The sequence below is a fragment of the Patagioenas fasciata genome, chromosome 1 (assembly GCF_037038585.1).
Source record: "Patagioenas fasciata isolate bPatFas1 chromosome 1, bPatFas1.hap1, whole genome shotgun sequence".
NCBI classification, from domain to species: domain Eukaryota; kingdom Metazoa; phylum Chordata; class Aves; order Columbiformes; family Columbidae; genus Patagioenas; species Patagioenas fasciata.
This window is the reverse complement of record NC_092520.1, coordinates 33,062,825-33,076,863: the sequence shown is the minus strand read 5'-3', so window position 1 is coordinate 33,076,863 and position 14,039 is coordinate 33,062,825. Positions and strand designations below refer to the sequence as shown.

The 14,039-nt window shown below is 44.1% G+C and overlaps 1 protein-coding gene across 4 annotated transcripts in view; it reads right to left on the bottom strand.

Annotated features, from left to right (window-relative positions):
- Nucleotides 1-2,323: 2,323 nt before the first annotated feature.
- Nucleotides 2,324-14,039, bottom strand: part of TSC22D1 (TSC22 domain family member 1) — a 94,236-nt gene continuing 82,520 nt past the window's right edge. For 2 of the 4 annotated variants that reach the window (XM_065852720.2, XM_065852638.2), the window contains 2 exons: nt 4,940-4,991; nt 2,324-3,736 (listed from right to left, as the gene is read on the bottom strand). In XM_065852720.2, the coding sequence (XP_065708792.2) occupies nt 3,479-3,736; nt 4,940-4,991 (310 nt within the window). In that variant the 3' untranslated portion in view covers nt 2,324-3,478. Of the gene's footprint in view, nt 3,737-4,939; nt 4,992-5,431; nt 5,721-14,039 lie in introns of those variants that run through there. The other 2 variants (XM_065852790.2, XM_065852880.2) reach the window with 2 other exon arrangements.

Below are 14,039 nucleotides of genomic sequence, written 5' to 3'. Positions count from 1 at the left end.
GTCTACTATATTGCTGTTAAAAATAAAGCAAGTGTGCAGCTAAATGTCAACAAAAAGTTAAATGACAAACAGCTTGGTTATAGCCTGAAGAGTTACTGAACTGGAGATACACAAAGAACAAAAAGCCTGACATATAAAAGACAGACTACATTTAATTTGATTCTCACTGTGGATGAAAACCTGAGCATTTCAGAGTTTGTACAAAGAAAAATTCTGGTGGAAAAAGATTCTTGACTATTGACAATGTTTGATTTAAAGTGCTCTGAAAAATCATTTGTTCTAGAACAAAAGCAATAATAAAAACAATTCATTCCAGAAGTATTACAACACAACCCGACTGAAATGCCTACTCTTTGTTTGGGTCTCAAGTGCAATTTTAGTCAATTTGAATCTGTTTCATGGAGGCTTCAGTTTTGACAGAGCTATTGCTAAAATAATCTCAGCAACAAAACGTTGCTCTGACTAACAATCCATAAACAGCTCCACAAACTGGCTCTGTGGTTTTAAAAGTATTTGGTATCCAAGACTAAATGATCAGATTTGCCAACATTAAAGCATCATGTACTAAAATTATTAATGTATTACCTAACTGAAAACCTTCAGACATCCAGATACTGTATTAAAGAACACTTAAAAAAAAAAACACAAACCCTTGCATTTAGAATATATTCAGGCTGTTCTTTAAACAAAGTAAAAGAAGTAAACCCAGAGGTCTATTTCTTTTTTAAACAAAAAATAATCCTTTGCAAATTTTGGTCAGTGAAGCAGGTGAAAAAGCAGATCTGTGTGTTGACTTTTTTATATACTCAGTGTTACAGACTGGAAGTGCTAAAGAGACATTCAGAATATAAAAGCAACTGCAGACAAGCCATTTAAACAGCACCAAAATTAGCATTCCTTTTGTCAGATCCAGATAATTCAAGTGCTGTTCTGCCACAAAGGCTATCATCAATTTCTAATTTTAGCTTAATCCATCAAAAGAAAAACATCTCACATTTCTCGCTAGTGTTTTCCTCATTAAGAGGACTCTTAAATTACGTACTGAAACCTCAAGAACACAAACTACGAATTAAAAGTTCACACTCCCACAGAGACACACTCACACACACGCTTTGATACACTAATCCCAATGAAGGTAACACAGCCCTTGCGCTGTGAGACAGATAAATGGTGTCTGAACTGCTGCATGACCAGTCCCCAAAAGCAAGAATTTAGCTGCAAATCACACAAAAAGGTGACTGTCCTGCCTTTGAACCTTCAGCCTTCTCGTTTCCTCTGCTGCACCTGACTATTCTGAATTACATGAAGTTCCACAAGAATGGTATCTCCTGATTTTCAGTATATGAAGTAAGCAGCCACATGAGGCCATGTAAACCAACTTTGTAATTAACATTTTAAGTGAGATTAATTCCTTGTATTCAAATTTTAGGATGCCACTTTCACAGTTGAAGTACTGTCTTACTACTCCTCAAAAGGACTTGACCGTTTTATCCCATTAATTGTGAATACTGTAAGTGTCCAACATTCACATCCTTAACACCAGTAAAGAGAATCCACCGTAAACCTGCAAATTCCTTCACTCCCCCAGCTACAGACTATCACATGCTATCTGTAATCTTTCATCTAGAAGCTCATAAGTTTAGATTTGGTTATATTTTAGTTATCACTACTAAAAAGGATTAAATGATTTTTCCAAACTGAAGGGAAACAGCTCTATCTTTGCACAGGACTGGGAATTCTCCTCAACACTTTCACAAGGCAGAAATAATACAAGTTTACACAATTTCAACTCACAAAAAATAAAATGAAATAAAAGAAATAAAAAGAAATAATCAAGGTAAGAGCTGTAGAGGTGAAAGCAATAAACTTTTGGACATGGAGATTTCAGCCTGGTCTCATAAGTGGCATTTTTCAAGAGAAGGCGATGCCACAGCTGACCTGCTGGGGCAGCAGTAACGCTCCCTGCCTTTGTCACCCCAAATTTAGCGTGTCAGAGCTGCTGCCAGCATGGGCTCCTGCTTCTCTCCTGCTCAACGTATAGAACCACACAACAGTCCTGACTGCACAGGACTGGACCAAAACAAGGAGCTTTGCTCTTAGTCAGGCCCACAATTCCCCCTTAATTTGACTTCACACTCGCTGTGTTTTTAAGAAGCAGTAGAAAGCAAGAGCTGCATTTTTTGGCTGAAACTAAAGCTCTGAAGCCAACAGAGAGGATCTTGCACCCAGACCTACGTTTCCTGACCTCCCTGCTCACGTAAAACTGCATTGCAACATGTTGGAAGTGACTGCAGTTAACATTAGTACAATATACAAACAGTGATTTATCAACATTGTATGCTTTATTGAAAGTTGACAAGTGCAACAGTTAAATACATTGACGTGTTACAACTGTTTAGAGAACATGCACAAAAACATATGCATACTACTATACAGATCATATGCAAAAACTCCATACTGGGAAATCGATTTTTTTTTTTTTTTTAAATTCTTTGCTAGCAAGAGTTTGATAATTTTTGGAGTGGTTTTTCCTGTCTTGAACCAAACTACAATGAACAAAGATTTACTTCAAGATAATCAGCAGCCAGGGAACTTCAGAAGTTACACAAACAGCATAAATCTGCCAAATTCTGAACAGTTGCGTAGGTGCATTCTTATTTATGTAGCATAAAAAAAAAAAAACTTTCCAAACTTCTTCAGATCAGCCAATGAAACAACTAAACTTCAATCTGTACAACCTAAATAGTTACAGTTTTCTATTTTACAAAGTAATTACACTAAATACACAAATATACAGTAGGCAAATAACCTTCATTGTAATTATCCTATGACCCAACTGTACGTCACCTACCTGCTTTCTATATATAATACAGCTTTATGCACCTGTCCACTGCTTCAGAAAACGGTGCAAATATTTGCACTTAAGGTTTCAGGTGACAATTAAGTGTTAAACACTGAATTTACCTTTCTCCCTGTTCCTTAGATCCTATGCACCAGTCCTCACTTTGGAACCCCAGTGCACTATGGGGGATTGAGCCATCGCTTTTTACTCCAGTCTATTTCTTCATATTTCCAAGCTTGAAAAGCACTTGTATTAGTTTTATCACTGGATGAGTGGAAGATTTAAAAAACAAACCAGAAAAATTCAGGCATGCAGCTTCGTTTCTCAGCCATTTGCAGAAGCTGCTCAAGTCCCCAGTGTACTTGTGCTAATTCTCTGGAAGTTTATTTTACTCAATCAACCTAAGAACAAAGACTCCTTCAAGCCAAAGGGGGAAAAGGAGGAAAGAGAGAGACAGATGAATGCGTAATTCACGGGGGGAGAAGCCCCTCCTGATGCGTGCAGGCTGTGGAGTCCTTAGTCTGGTTTGCAATGTGCATTGAAATGGATGAAGGGTGGCTGCGGCGGATTCCCGCTAGTCCTTCTTGCTCTGGGCAGTCCAGAGGCCAGCGATCACGATGGCAATGACATCTTGAGCTACGCTGATGGCCCTGACCCCTGTGATGCCGGCTGAGCAGGCTGCTGCGTTGTCCCTTGTGACTGGGAAGAGGAAGGCGGGGAACCAGTCTGCAGCTGTGCTTGGAACTGGGCGAGCTGTTCCGGGCTGGCAAGTGTTTTTAGCAGAGTGTTTTCTTGTTCCAGCTGGGAGTTCTTCTCTATCAGCTCTTTGATTTGCTCTTTGAGGACCTCCACCTCCTCCCTTACTGCGTACATCAAGTGACTCTTTACCAGATCCTGAAAAGCAGAGGAGAGCGTATGCATCAGGAAAGCAGCCCCATGCCAGTCACGGGCTCCCACCCAGCTCAGCTGGAGATGAAGCGAGCTGGTGCAAACCCAGCCCTGCTCAGCACAGAAGAGGAGGGCCACAAGCCCCCTGGGCCAGACCCGCGGCCAGCAGCCCTTCGGCAGAGGAACAGGGGCCGGGCAAAGCGCTCCCTCGCAGTGGCCGGGAGCTGACAGAGCCCGGTCGCCCCAGCTGAGGACATCACCGGGAACTGGGTGGGGGGGCGCGGTGCGGGTGTCGCACACGTGCGGCCCCGGGGCGCGCAGCATGCCCCGCCCCCGAGGTAAGCCCCGCCCGCGGAGGCAGGCCCCGCCCCCCGCGCACCGGCTGCAGCCAGTTCTCAGCGCAGGTTGCCGCATTTCCCTCCCTCCCGCCGGCCCTGCGCGGCCGCGGCTGACGTCAGAGCGCGGCCCGGCCAATGAACGACCGAGTTATTTATAGCCGGGAGTTAAAGGCTCGCAGTTTGCCTAGCAACAGTCGGCAGAGCCTCCCGTGAGAGCGGCTCCAGGCACCGCTCCAGTAACAAAGGGCGGCCGGGCCCCAGGCGCAGCGCGGCGGCACCGTGCCGGGGGCAGGGCGGGGGCCGGCCCGGCGGCCCCCGAGGGGCTGCTGCCGTTCCCGCGCACCGAGACGCCTGGGAGAAAGGCACAGAGGCAGAGGACGCTTGTGGCTGCAGCCCGCGGGGGATGCACCCGTTTGGCAGGGGTGTCGCGGAGTGGGATGCGCTGCGAAGAGTTAAAAAAACGAAAGTACTCCAAAATACCTCCCTCTTGCAGGGGTAAAACCTCACAAACAAATGCTTTCTGCCCCAGCAGCGCCCCTCCCCCGCCGCACGGAGCCGGGATCAATCGTTTGGAGAGGCAGGCGCCGAAAGCGATGCCGTCATTCCCTGCCCGGCATCGATAGAGAAACGAACGCATTCCTCCCCTCTGCAAACCTTTCATCAATAAAACGACAACTAAAAAAAAAAAAAAAACCAAAACAAAACCAAAACCCAAAACAAAACAAACCCAAACCAAAGCCGTGCTTCCCCCTCCCTCCCCGGCCCCGCTAGAAAAACACGTTCCCGCACGGGTTAACCATCGCCCGCCGCATCCCGATATTGTTCACCGCTTTAAACATCAACAAGGTTTTATGCCCCAATCGGTACGTACCATCGCTTGCTCGATTTTGTTGTCGATAGCTACCACGCTTGCACCAGAGGAGCTGCGAGAAAGAAAGAGAGAGAAAAAAAAAAAACATACATTAGCAGCGGCTGAATTATTTAAGAGCCAAGAGACGCGGGCATTGGTAGCTAGTTGGCTGAGAAAGTCATCCTCACGCTGCCCTGCCGCTGCCGCCGCCTCACCGGGATGCTCCACTGCAGCAAAGCAACCTGTGAAGCCGCCCCGAACCCCCGCCCGCAGTCGGATCAGATATCCCGACATTCCCCCCCCCCCCTCCCAGCAGACCACGAAGATGGAGCTTAATTGCAGGCTGCGGCAGAGGCGCTCCGCGCCGGGGACGGCATCGCCCCCGGGGAGGCGAGGCGAGGCGGGCGCCCGGTGCCGCCGCTGCGGCTCCCCCGGACAAAGGAGCCAGCCCGGCGTTCACCTGCCCCGCTACCGCCGCGCCGGCACGGCCCCTCGGACACAACACTTATTTACCTACTGTCGAGCCTCAGGGACGAGTTATCGGTGCCCAGCAAAGACGATAAAAAAGAAATCGAGAAGTGTCTCAGTTGATAAACTCCTAGATCCATTGCCACTGGTCTACAACATTGGGCATTCATGCAATCGCGGCCAGAAACGCTCCCCGGAGAAATCAGGTCTCCCTCTCTCCAGACGTGTGCGGGCGCTCCGGGCGGCGGGGCAGCTCCGCCGGGCAGCGGCGGGGCCGTGCGGCGGGACCCTGCGGGGCGCGGGGCTGCGCTCGGCCAGCTCCGAGGTCAGCGCTTCGTCGCGCCGCACAAAACCTGGACATCCCGCCACCCCCCATAATTTATGCGGCGGCGCCGCCGCCCATTGGCTACGCCGCCACCCGGGCCCCGCCTCCATCGCATCTCATTAGGAACGCTCCCCCACCCCGCGCAGCGCCCCCTCCGGACCGGCAGAGCCCTGCCCGCCCCGCAGCGCCCACGCGCTACGGCCCCGCACGCGTGGGAGGGCTCACTCTGCCACCCCATACCCGCGAAACCCTGACACGCGCGCTGCCGGAGCGCGGTTCACCGTACCGATGCTCACCCGCAAGAACGGAGAGAGAATTAAAAAACAATATATATATATGTATAAGTATATACATATACACTAATAATACAGCAGGGGCTGTGAACCGGCGGGGAAGCCCAGTGCGGCCCGGCGGGCTGCCAGCCGCCGCCGCCGGGAGCGCGGCCGCGCCGCCGAGGGGCCGCACTTGGCCGCGCCGACACCGCCACCTCTCGGCAGCCGGTAGTACCGCCCGCTAACGACCAGCCCCGGCTCCCACGGCTGCCCGCCCCCCGCGCCGGGAGAGAGACACCCGCCCGGGACCACCGCCTCGGTCCGGAGCGAGACCGGCGCGCTGGACCCGGCGCGGCAAGTTTCAGCCTCGCAGAATAAAATCCGTACCCGCTTCGTCTGTGAAAGGCGGTAAACGCAGACACACTGATGCCCACGGCAGAGCAAACTGTTTCACACTCCCACGATCCCTGTTTATCCCTTACATAGGTCTTATTGGCCCATAAACCCATTCATGAAAAAAAATACTCAGCCATGAAATCATCCACAAAAAGCACACACAGCACAAACCTGCAGATTTCTAACAAGCCAGCTGATGTTCTTCTACAGTAACAGGGGAAATGCCTATTCCCTCATTTTTAAATTGTACTGTACCATACACCACTTACAGTCTTAAAAGTTGCAGCACATGCATTAATAATTTAAGAAAAATCCTTCTCCCACCTAACTGTGGTGTATTTCTCAGCAAATGTTATATGCTCCTCTTGTGTGCCATGGAACACAACTACTGAAGTCACAGTCAGTCCAAACGATCCTCTCTACCATTAACGCTTCAGGAGACCCAAGGCCGAATTACGCCACCACGAAATATTGCCACAAGAAACAACCAACCTCTAAAACCACTATTTTCTAGACCAGCACTTTCACCAGGCATTACATGACTTAAAGGCACAAAAATAAACCCCAAACCCTCTTCAATTCTCTACGGCACACTTCTCCAAGAACTATAAGTCACATATATGTCACAGGTGTTGCTCCTAGAGAAGCAGGAAAGCCAGGAGGCACGGAATAATCATCTTAAAGCTAAATTTAGCATTTGCGTATCTGCATCATCCTTCTTAGTTTATTTATGTTGTCCTAGTCTACTATTCTTTCATTCAATAATGCCAGCAGAGTAGTACAAACTAATCCTATTCACGAGAGAGGTCACATTTAAGAATAACAGGTCCTCGTAGCCGCTTTCCGGGTACCAAATACGATGCACATCCCACAAGGGCACAGCTCACCTTGCCCTCAGGGTACCTGGGGAAGTTGCACAGAACAATGCCTAACAGGCTGAAAATTAAAGGAAGCTTTTTTTAAAAAAAAAAAAAAAAACACAACAAAAAAAACCAACACAAAACACCTCCTTGCCTGTATTGACTTGCAAATGTAACAGCAAGTAAATTAGAAGCAACACATTAAAACATATGCATCAGGCTCCAGCTTCCCACGTCCTGATGGACAAACATGAGTAACCATATAGTGTGTGTACCCTTCAACTAACCACTTTCTTTGCAGGGGTTAGTTGGCTGCACACAATGGTGCTCATCATATTCAGTGATCAAGTGAGCCATTTATTAAATAGTTCCAAAAGCACATCATCTGTACTGGAATCTGTATCAGCTCCTGTCCTAGAGTTGATCTAAATTAATGTTTTATGAAGGGTTGGGGCTTGGAAATCAGTAATGTCTCAAATGACTCCTCATCATGGCAGTTACTTGGGACACCAGAGTTTACAAAATTGAAGCCCAGGGGTAACCTCAGTACCCTGAAGCTCTTAATCAGAAAACATCAGGTTAGGTACAAAAAGTGAGAAGTCCTATCTCTGTTAATCAGATCATTACAAAATAACTCAAGATCACAGACACACATGCCTGAACAGACATACCCTTGAAACACTTGCTTTGCTCTTGCAGGATAGACAACAAACATTTGCATGTATTTTCATTCATACATGAAAAAATAAAACTCATGGATGCACTCCGGGATGATTGTTAGTTGTGGCATAAGGATCGTCAATTATTAAATGCCATTAATCCACTTATGACAGAAAAATGATATGATTCTCAGACTAAATTAGCAATAAATAACTTCCCCCTCTTTAGTCTATATTAATACATCTTCATGAAGAGATACAGATATGCTCCTAAATCCAATTCCCAGTAAAGTCATTAACCATCTTCCATTAGCTTCAGTGGGCTTTTAACAAATTCCGTCATTTATTTTTAGATGCCTGTGAGATGAGTTGTGATTCAACAGAAAGCTGCCAGCTGCATAAGTAGGACTACACATTAATATGCATGTTGTGCTTTGCCCACCCTATAAAAAAAAAGCAAAATGTGTCTCTTGATGGTTGAGAAAGCTTTGAGCTCTCAGATCATCCAGGAAATAAAAAAACGTGACATGTATCACTTTCATCCCCAAAACTGAGCAGCGAGGGAGCATCACTAACCTCTGACATTCATCTCACACTCTGTCATCTGCCTTGGTAGGGACAGAGACTCAACTCCGTATGTAAAGGTTGGGGTTTTGCTGTTGCTTTTTAAAAATTAAATAAAACTTCATTTATGCAAAAATAAAACAATAAAATTTAAAATAAACCAAAATAAAGTCTAATTTATGAAATAAAAGTATCTAAGGAAAATAATCCTACAAACTCCATTTCCCATTGCTTGCTCATTGCTTAGTCTCCTCTCCTGCCTCTTCCACCATGACATTCAACACCTACTTCACCCCAATTATGCAGTTTTGACTCACCCTCCCTTACAACCCCCTAGAAGGGAGTCACGAAGAATACCCTGTCATTCAAAACCTTCTAACCATCGCTTTTAACACCTCATTAACAGACACTACACAATATCAGACTCTTGCAAAAGCTTCCAATTTTGCACTTCTGGAAGCAGAGGTGAGAAAAGGCTGCAGAATCCCGTATTTCTGGGCTTGCACTGTGCTGGACCAATTCATCCCCCTGTTAGCTCTGGATTGGCGATGGCAGGGGACATTTGTTGGGAGTCTCCTTACACGGAGGGTGACACGCTTTGGAAACCTGTACATCCATGGAGCGCCCCAGGTGTTCACAAACTGCATAAAGTAATAGGAAAAGACTTGATAGAGTTACTGAGAACCGAGCAGAGCAGAATACAATAGCGCTAACCAAATAGTTCACCAGCCTCTTTGATCCTCAAAGAAATTAACTGCTGAAGTTGTAACATATACAGTAGTCAGAGACATTTTAACACGTTTCACCTTTTGTAGTGTTTCACTTCTTAAACACTGTGTTTCTCCCACTAAATAATTCCCTCTTGTCTCAATTTAATCATGCTAAGCACTTGAAAAAAAGTGCTTTTCATCTTCAGCACATAATGAGGGAAGTTGCGGCACAGATTCACTTTGTCTGTATGCAGGTCTGGTTTGGCGTATTTCTGTGTGCGTGTTAAAAATGTATCTTCAAGTAACTTGCTCCCTTTAGATGCCAACATTAAAAAGCCCTACAAGCATCTCCTGAATTTAAAATAAATCTTGTCTTTTGACTACGTTGCAATGAGACCACACCAGAAACTGGAAAACGACAATGTCTGTCACAGCACACTCTCACTTTACGCTATAGACAGGCTCAGATCCTGTGGCTTCAACTAAAGTTTTCAACTACAAAGTACAGAAGAGGTTAACAACAACAACATAAAAAAACTGTTAATTACTCCATAAAAGACTACAGTAATGAGATTCTACATGACATCTGACTTTACATTTCACTTGGCATCTAAAAATGATCAATAAATGACAAAGCACTATTCTGCCTTAAAATTCATAAATTCAAAACTATTTGTGTATTGACAGCAACCTCCCAGTATCAAACTTATGCAGAATTGCTCCAAGCCAACAACCAACCTAAAGAGGACTCCGGCTGCAGTTGACATCAAGGACTGGAGGACTATTTATTTCAATAGGTCATGAGGTTTTGGTTGTGGTTTTTTTTCCCTCTTCATCTCAGTAAAGGTACAAGATAAGCCTGTCTTGTACTACTCAATGATTTTCTTTTCCCACAGTCAATTATTTTTTTAACATACTAAGGAAAAAAGAAGAAAGATCACATTCAGATAGTCCAAATAAAGATCACAGTCTCAGCCAACTTCCTTTTCCAGCCCCAAACTTGTATTTAGTATTCTGATTTAAAGAACATAAGCCTTTAAGAACTTACTGCTCAGCTCCAAAGGCTAAAATATACTTTATTTCTAGTTTTAATTCTGCATATTTCAATTTATGTACTATTGCCAAACTCAGGAACCTCTTGCTACCAGATATTACTCTGTCAGTTTTCCTAAATGTGTATTTATCCTCCCCCAGAGAAAAGTTATTTGCATCTATAATTTGTTTTGCTAGGAAGTGGTTTTCAGTTCCATGAAAAACAGATAAAAGTGAAAGCTAAGCAAGATGCTAGTGAAATAAAGTACTATATTTGTAATTTTTTTTTTTTTGGCCAGATGTGCAAGCATAACTAAATAAATATTCAGTGGAAAGAATACATACAGCCCGCTGGGGTTCTGGAAATAACCTGACAGTATCTCTAATGACAATGCATACACAGAAGTATCATGCTGTGCACTCTGCAGAGGAGACAGAAAGCTGCATTTAAAAGCAAGAAGATAACCATGTAAGATCAAAAGACAAACAAGGAGCAGTTCTCACTGTCTCCTCTGAGAATATCCTTTTTCTCTTTTACAGGCAACTAATTGCTAAGTCAATCCCAGTTGTTTTTAATGAGAATTATAATGATCCTACCAATTTTAATGTAGGCAAAACATATTAAGGTCTGTGTCAAGTACTTGGATATAGTCAGATACAGAGATAATCCACTCTTCACTAGGCAGAGAGAACTCTGCAAGGAGATACAAGCCATCTTAAAGCAATTCTGATGCTGGGAGAGGTACGTGCGGCATCCCCTTCCCTGAGACCATTGATAGATGACCATGTAGCAACCAGGCTGGGATGATGGACCAGGCACATTCGGTGAGTTTCAAAGTCTCCTCATAGAGTCAACTGAGGTCTACCCTACCTCAAAACCTGAAATTGCATCCAGATGCAACACCACTCAAATTTAAAGTGTTATACATTTGCAGTAACATCTAGTTTGGGAAACACAGGCTTCCCTAATTTCATATCCCAGCTTCAAATGAGTAAGTATAAAATATGTAACTTCATTAAAAGTGAAAGCCCTCCCCAGTATCCCATGAGCTACCCTTGACCATGGACTGCAAGTGGAAAAAGATCCACCAACCGTGTTGGCATGCTGAAAGTTTTCAGTGAGACATCTGAGCCAGAAATTGATTTTACTTCCTCCAGAAAGTGGCAAATGACTTCACTCAGCATGCTGTCACTGTCCCCAAGATGGAAGGGGAGAAAAAACATTTAGTGCCACAAAACAGCATATGTACAAAACTGATGTTACAATCTTTAAGTTTTACTACCTGAAGCATGAAGCTGAAATTAATTTTTCCTTTCTGCAAAATGAAATTTGGTTTAAATGATTTTACATTTAACTCATAAAAAGAGCATTAAATTTCCTGTTCTTACAAGTAGCTTTCATGGGCAATGCCTTTCTCAAAGCCAAGAACACCTCAGAGTAAAGCCCACTTACACGAGCATTTAACTCCACTTGTTCTAACTGTAAACATCAGATTTTTCAACCACGTACTCCAAAATTAAATGAAGAGGAGAGAAAAGAGAGTCACTGGAGCATTTCAAGTTACACCTAACATAACAAAAGAAATATAGCAAGTATAGGAAGTGGTTTGGTGCAGTGACATGACACACATTTGGAAAGCTGAAGTTCTCTATACTGAACAGCCTCTCTGATGCAGGGGGCCAACAGCCCAAAGAGGGACAGCGGCTGACACTCACCCACCCCACCTTATCTTGATAGCACACAGTGGGATTTAGTAATCAAATTAAAAACTAGCCCACTTAACCTGTAACTGAGAAGGGTAATCTTTTATTGTTCTTTTTAAACTCTCAATATCATCTATTTCCTCAAGGCTGTAGGAAAGTCACACAAAGTCACACAAAATGGGAATACAGTCTTAATGACTGGTACTAATTGTGGAAGGAGAGGAACGGAGAATTTAAACTCCGTTCATTTCCCCTGTCCCCAGCCCCCTGTAAAGCCTATGCCCATTAAACTTTTTTTTTTTTAAACCACTTAATCCCTTCCTTCCTCTTTTCCCACCTTGCCTCCTTTTACTAATTGTTCCCCTTGAAACTATATTGGAAATCTTGGATCAACTAGTAATTTAGTCACACTTATTAAGAAATTATTTATATGGCATAACAGATGGCATACACTCACTCCTCACTGATTATCATTTTCCCTTTGATGGTCACATCTTAATTCAACACCGGAAATTAAGCCTGTACTTCCCACAGAAGTATATCCTACTAGAAGTCAACACAAAGTTGCTAGGAAGAAATCCTTAACCAGCATTGTCCCATGGTCTTCAGGAAGATGGGAATGAAGTTCCCTACTCTAGCTTCTACAGAAATTATTAAAAACAGTGATGATCAAAGGAGGAAAGTACATAAACAAAACACAAAACCACAGTGCAGGAATGGAGCAGCCAGGAGGTGGAACCCAATCTCCCATGAACAAGGAGGAAGGTCCATCACTACTCGGTTTTTGAGGTGGCACATCACCCGTTACCACCCTGTTGTGTAGAAACATTTTTAAGGCCATTCTGTTAGGCAAGTCTACAGCTCACTTATATGCATGGTAGAATAAAGACAATAAAATGAAAGTTCAATGCTACTTTTCTTCTTCAGCAAAGCCCACAAGACAACAGACCTCCATCCAGGCGTCCATTTGCACTTATTCAACTTAATTCTCTTTGCAATCACTGACAAATGGCTTCAAACGTTTTAGCAACACCAATGAACAAGTTGGTGAATGATCTCAGATTAACTCACCTGGCTCTAATGCATGTATGTTACGCAAATTTGTGATATCATATTTCCTAATTTCTGAGTGGTCAAAACACTCTGCTTCAGTTGTGCCTCAACCCACAGTCTACCATCTTTTGGTGACTGCCTAAAAAATTTAAAGAAAATTCAAGGCTTGCTGTTCTGTCCAAGCACAAATGTTCTTTAACAGGCGGAATTCGCTCTAATATATTTAAAGGTATTTTTATACCTGAATGGAAACTTTAATTTGAAGAAATCAACCCCCGTGTACCTCTACCCATTCAGGAAGTGCATGGGGAATTTCCAGAAACACATAAGAATGTGACTTGATTCACCAGATTTATTGCACAGAGTGGTGTATCCCAAAGTCCTGCTCCCCTTTATCAACCACCAAACCAGCTATTTGCTGGACGATTTCCTACCCAGCCTGTGCTCCCTTTCTCCCCAAAACTCTTCCTGTGGAAATAAGGACCTGAAAGGAACCTGATGTATGCCTGTGCTTCAACTTGTTACGGCGTTGAGTAACAGGTACAGCTAGACCCTGGAGTGAGAAAATACTCCCAGGTTTCTTAATTCAAGCATAGCTTTAATGATTTAAGAGACACAAAACCTGCTGACTCACAATCGCACAAATCCCAACAGAGTGTATCTATGTAAAAAACATTTACTTTCTCTTTGCTGAAGGAAGAAATTGTAAAGCAAATACCATTTTGAAACAGAATGCAAGATACCTGGGAAAGTACATAAGACTATGAAATGAGGTGTACTTAAAAATTACCTATGGAGAGATAAATAGGTATTTAAACCTGACCTGATTATGCCTTATGGCTTTAGAGATATATTACCTACTTTGTCACAACACTTCATTCCTGTAACTCTGCCACACTGCAAACTAAAGAGAACAGTCAGAACAGATGTGCTGGCTCAGCATATTTTGAACATGTCACCAGAGCACCTTCTAGGCCAGAGAGTACAAATGGCTGGCATGGGTCCACATCACCTCCAGAAGGCCTGTACATCCTAAAATCCCGGTGCTCCTTCTAAAGTGAAATTTCAGCCCTCCTCA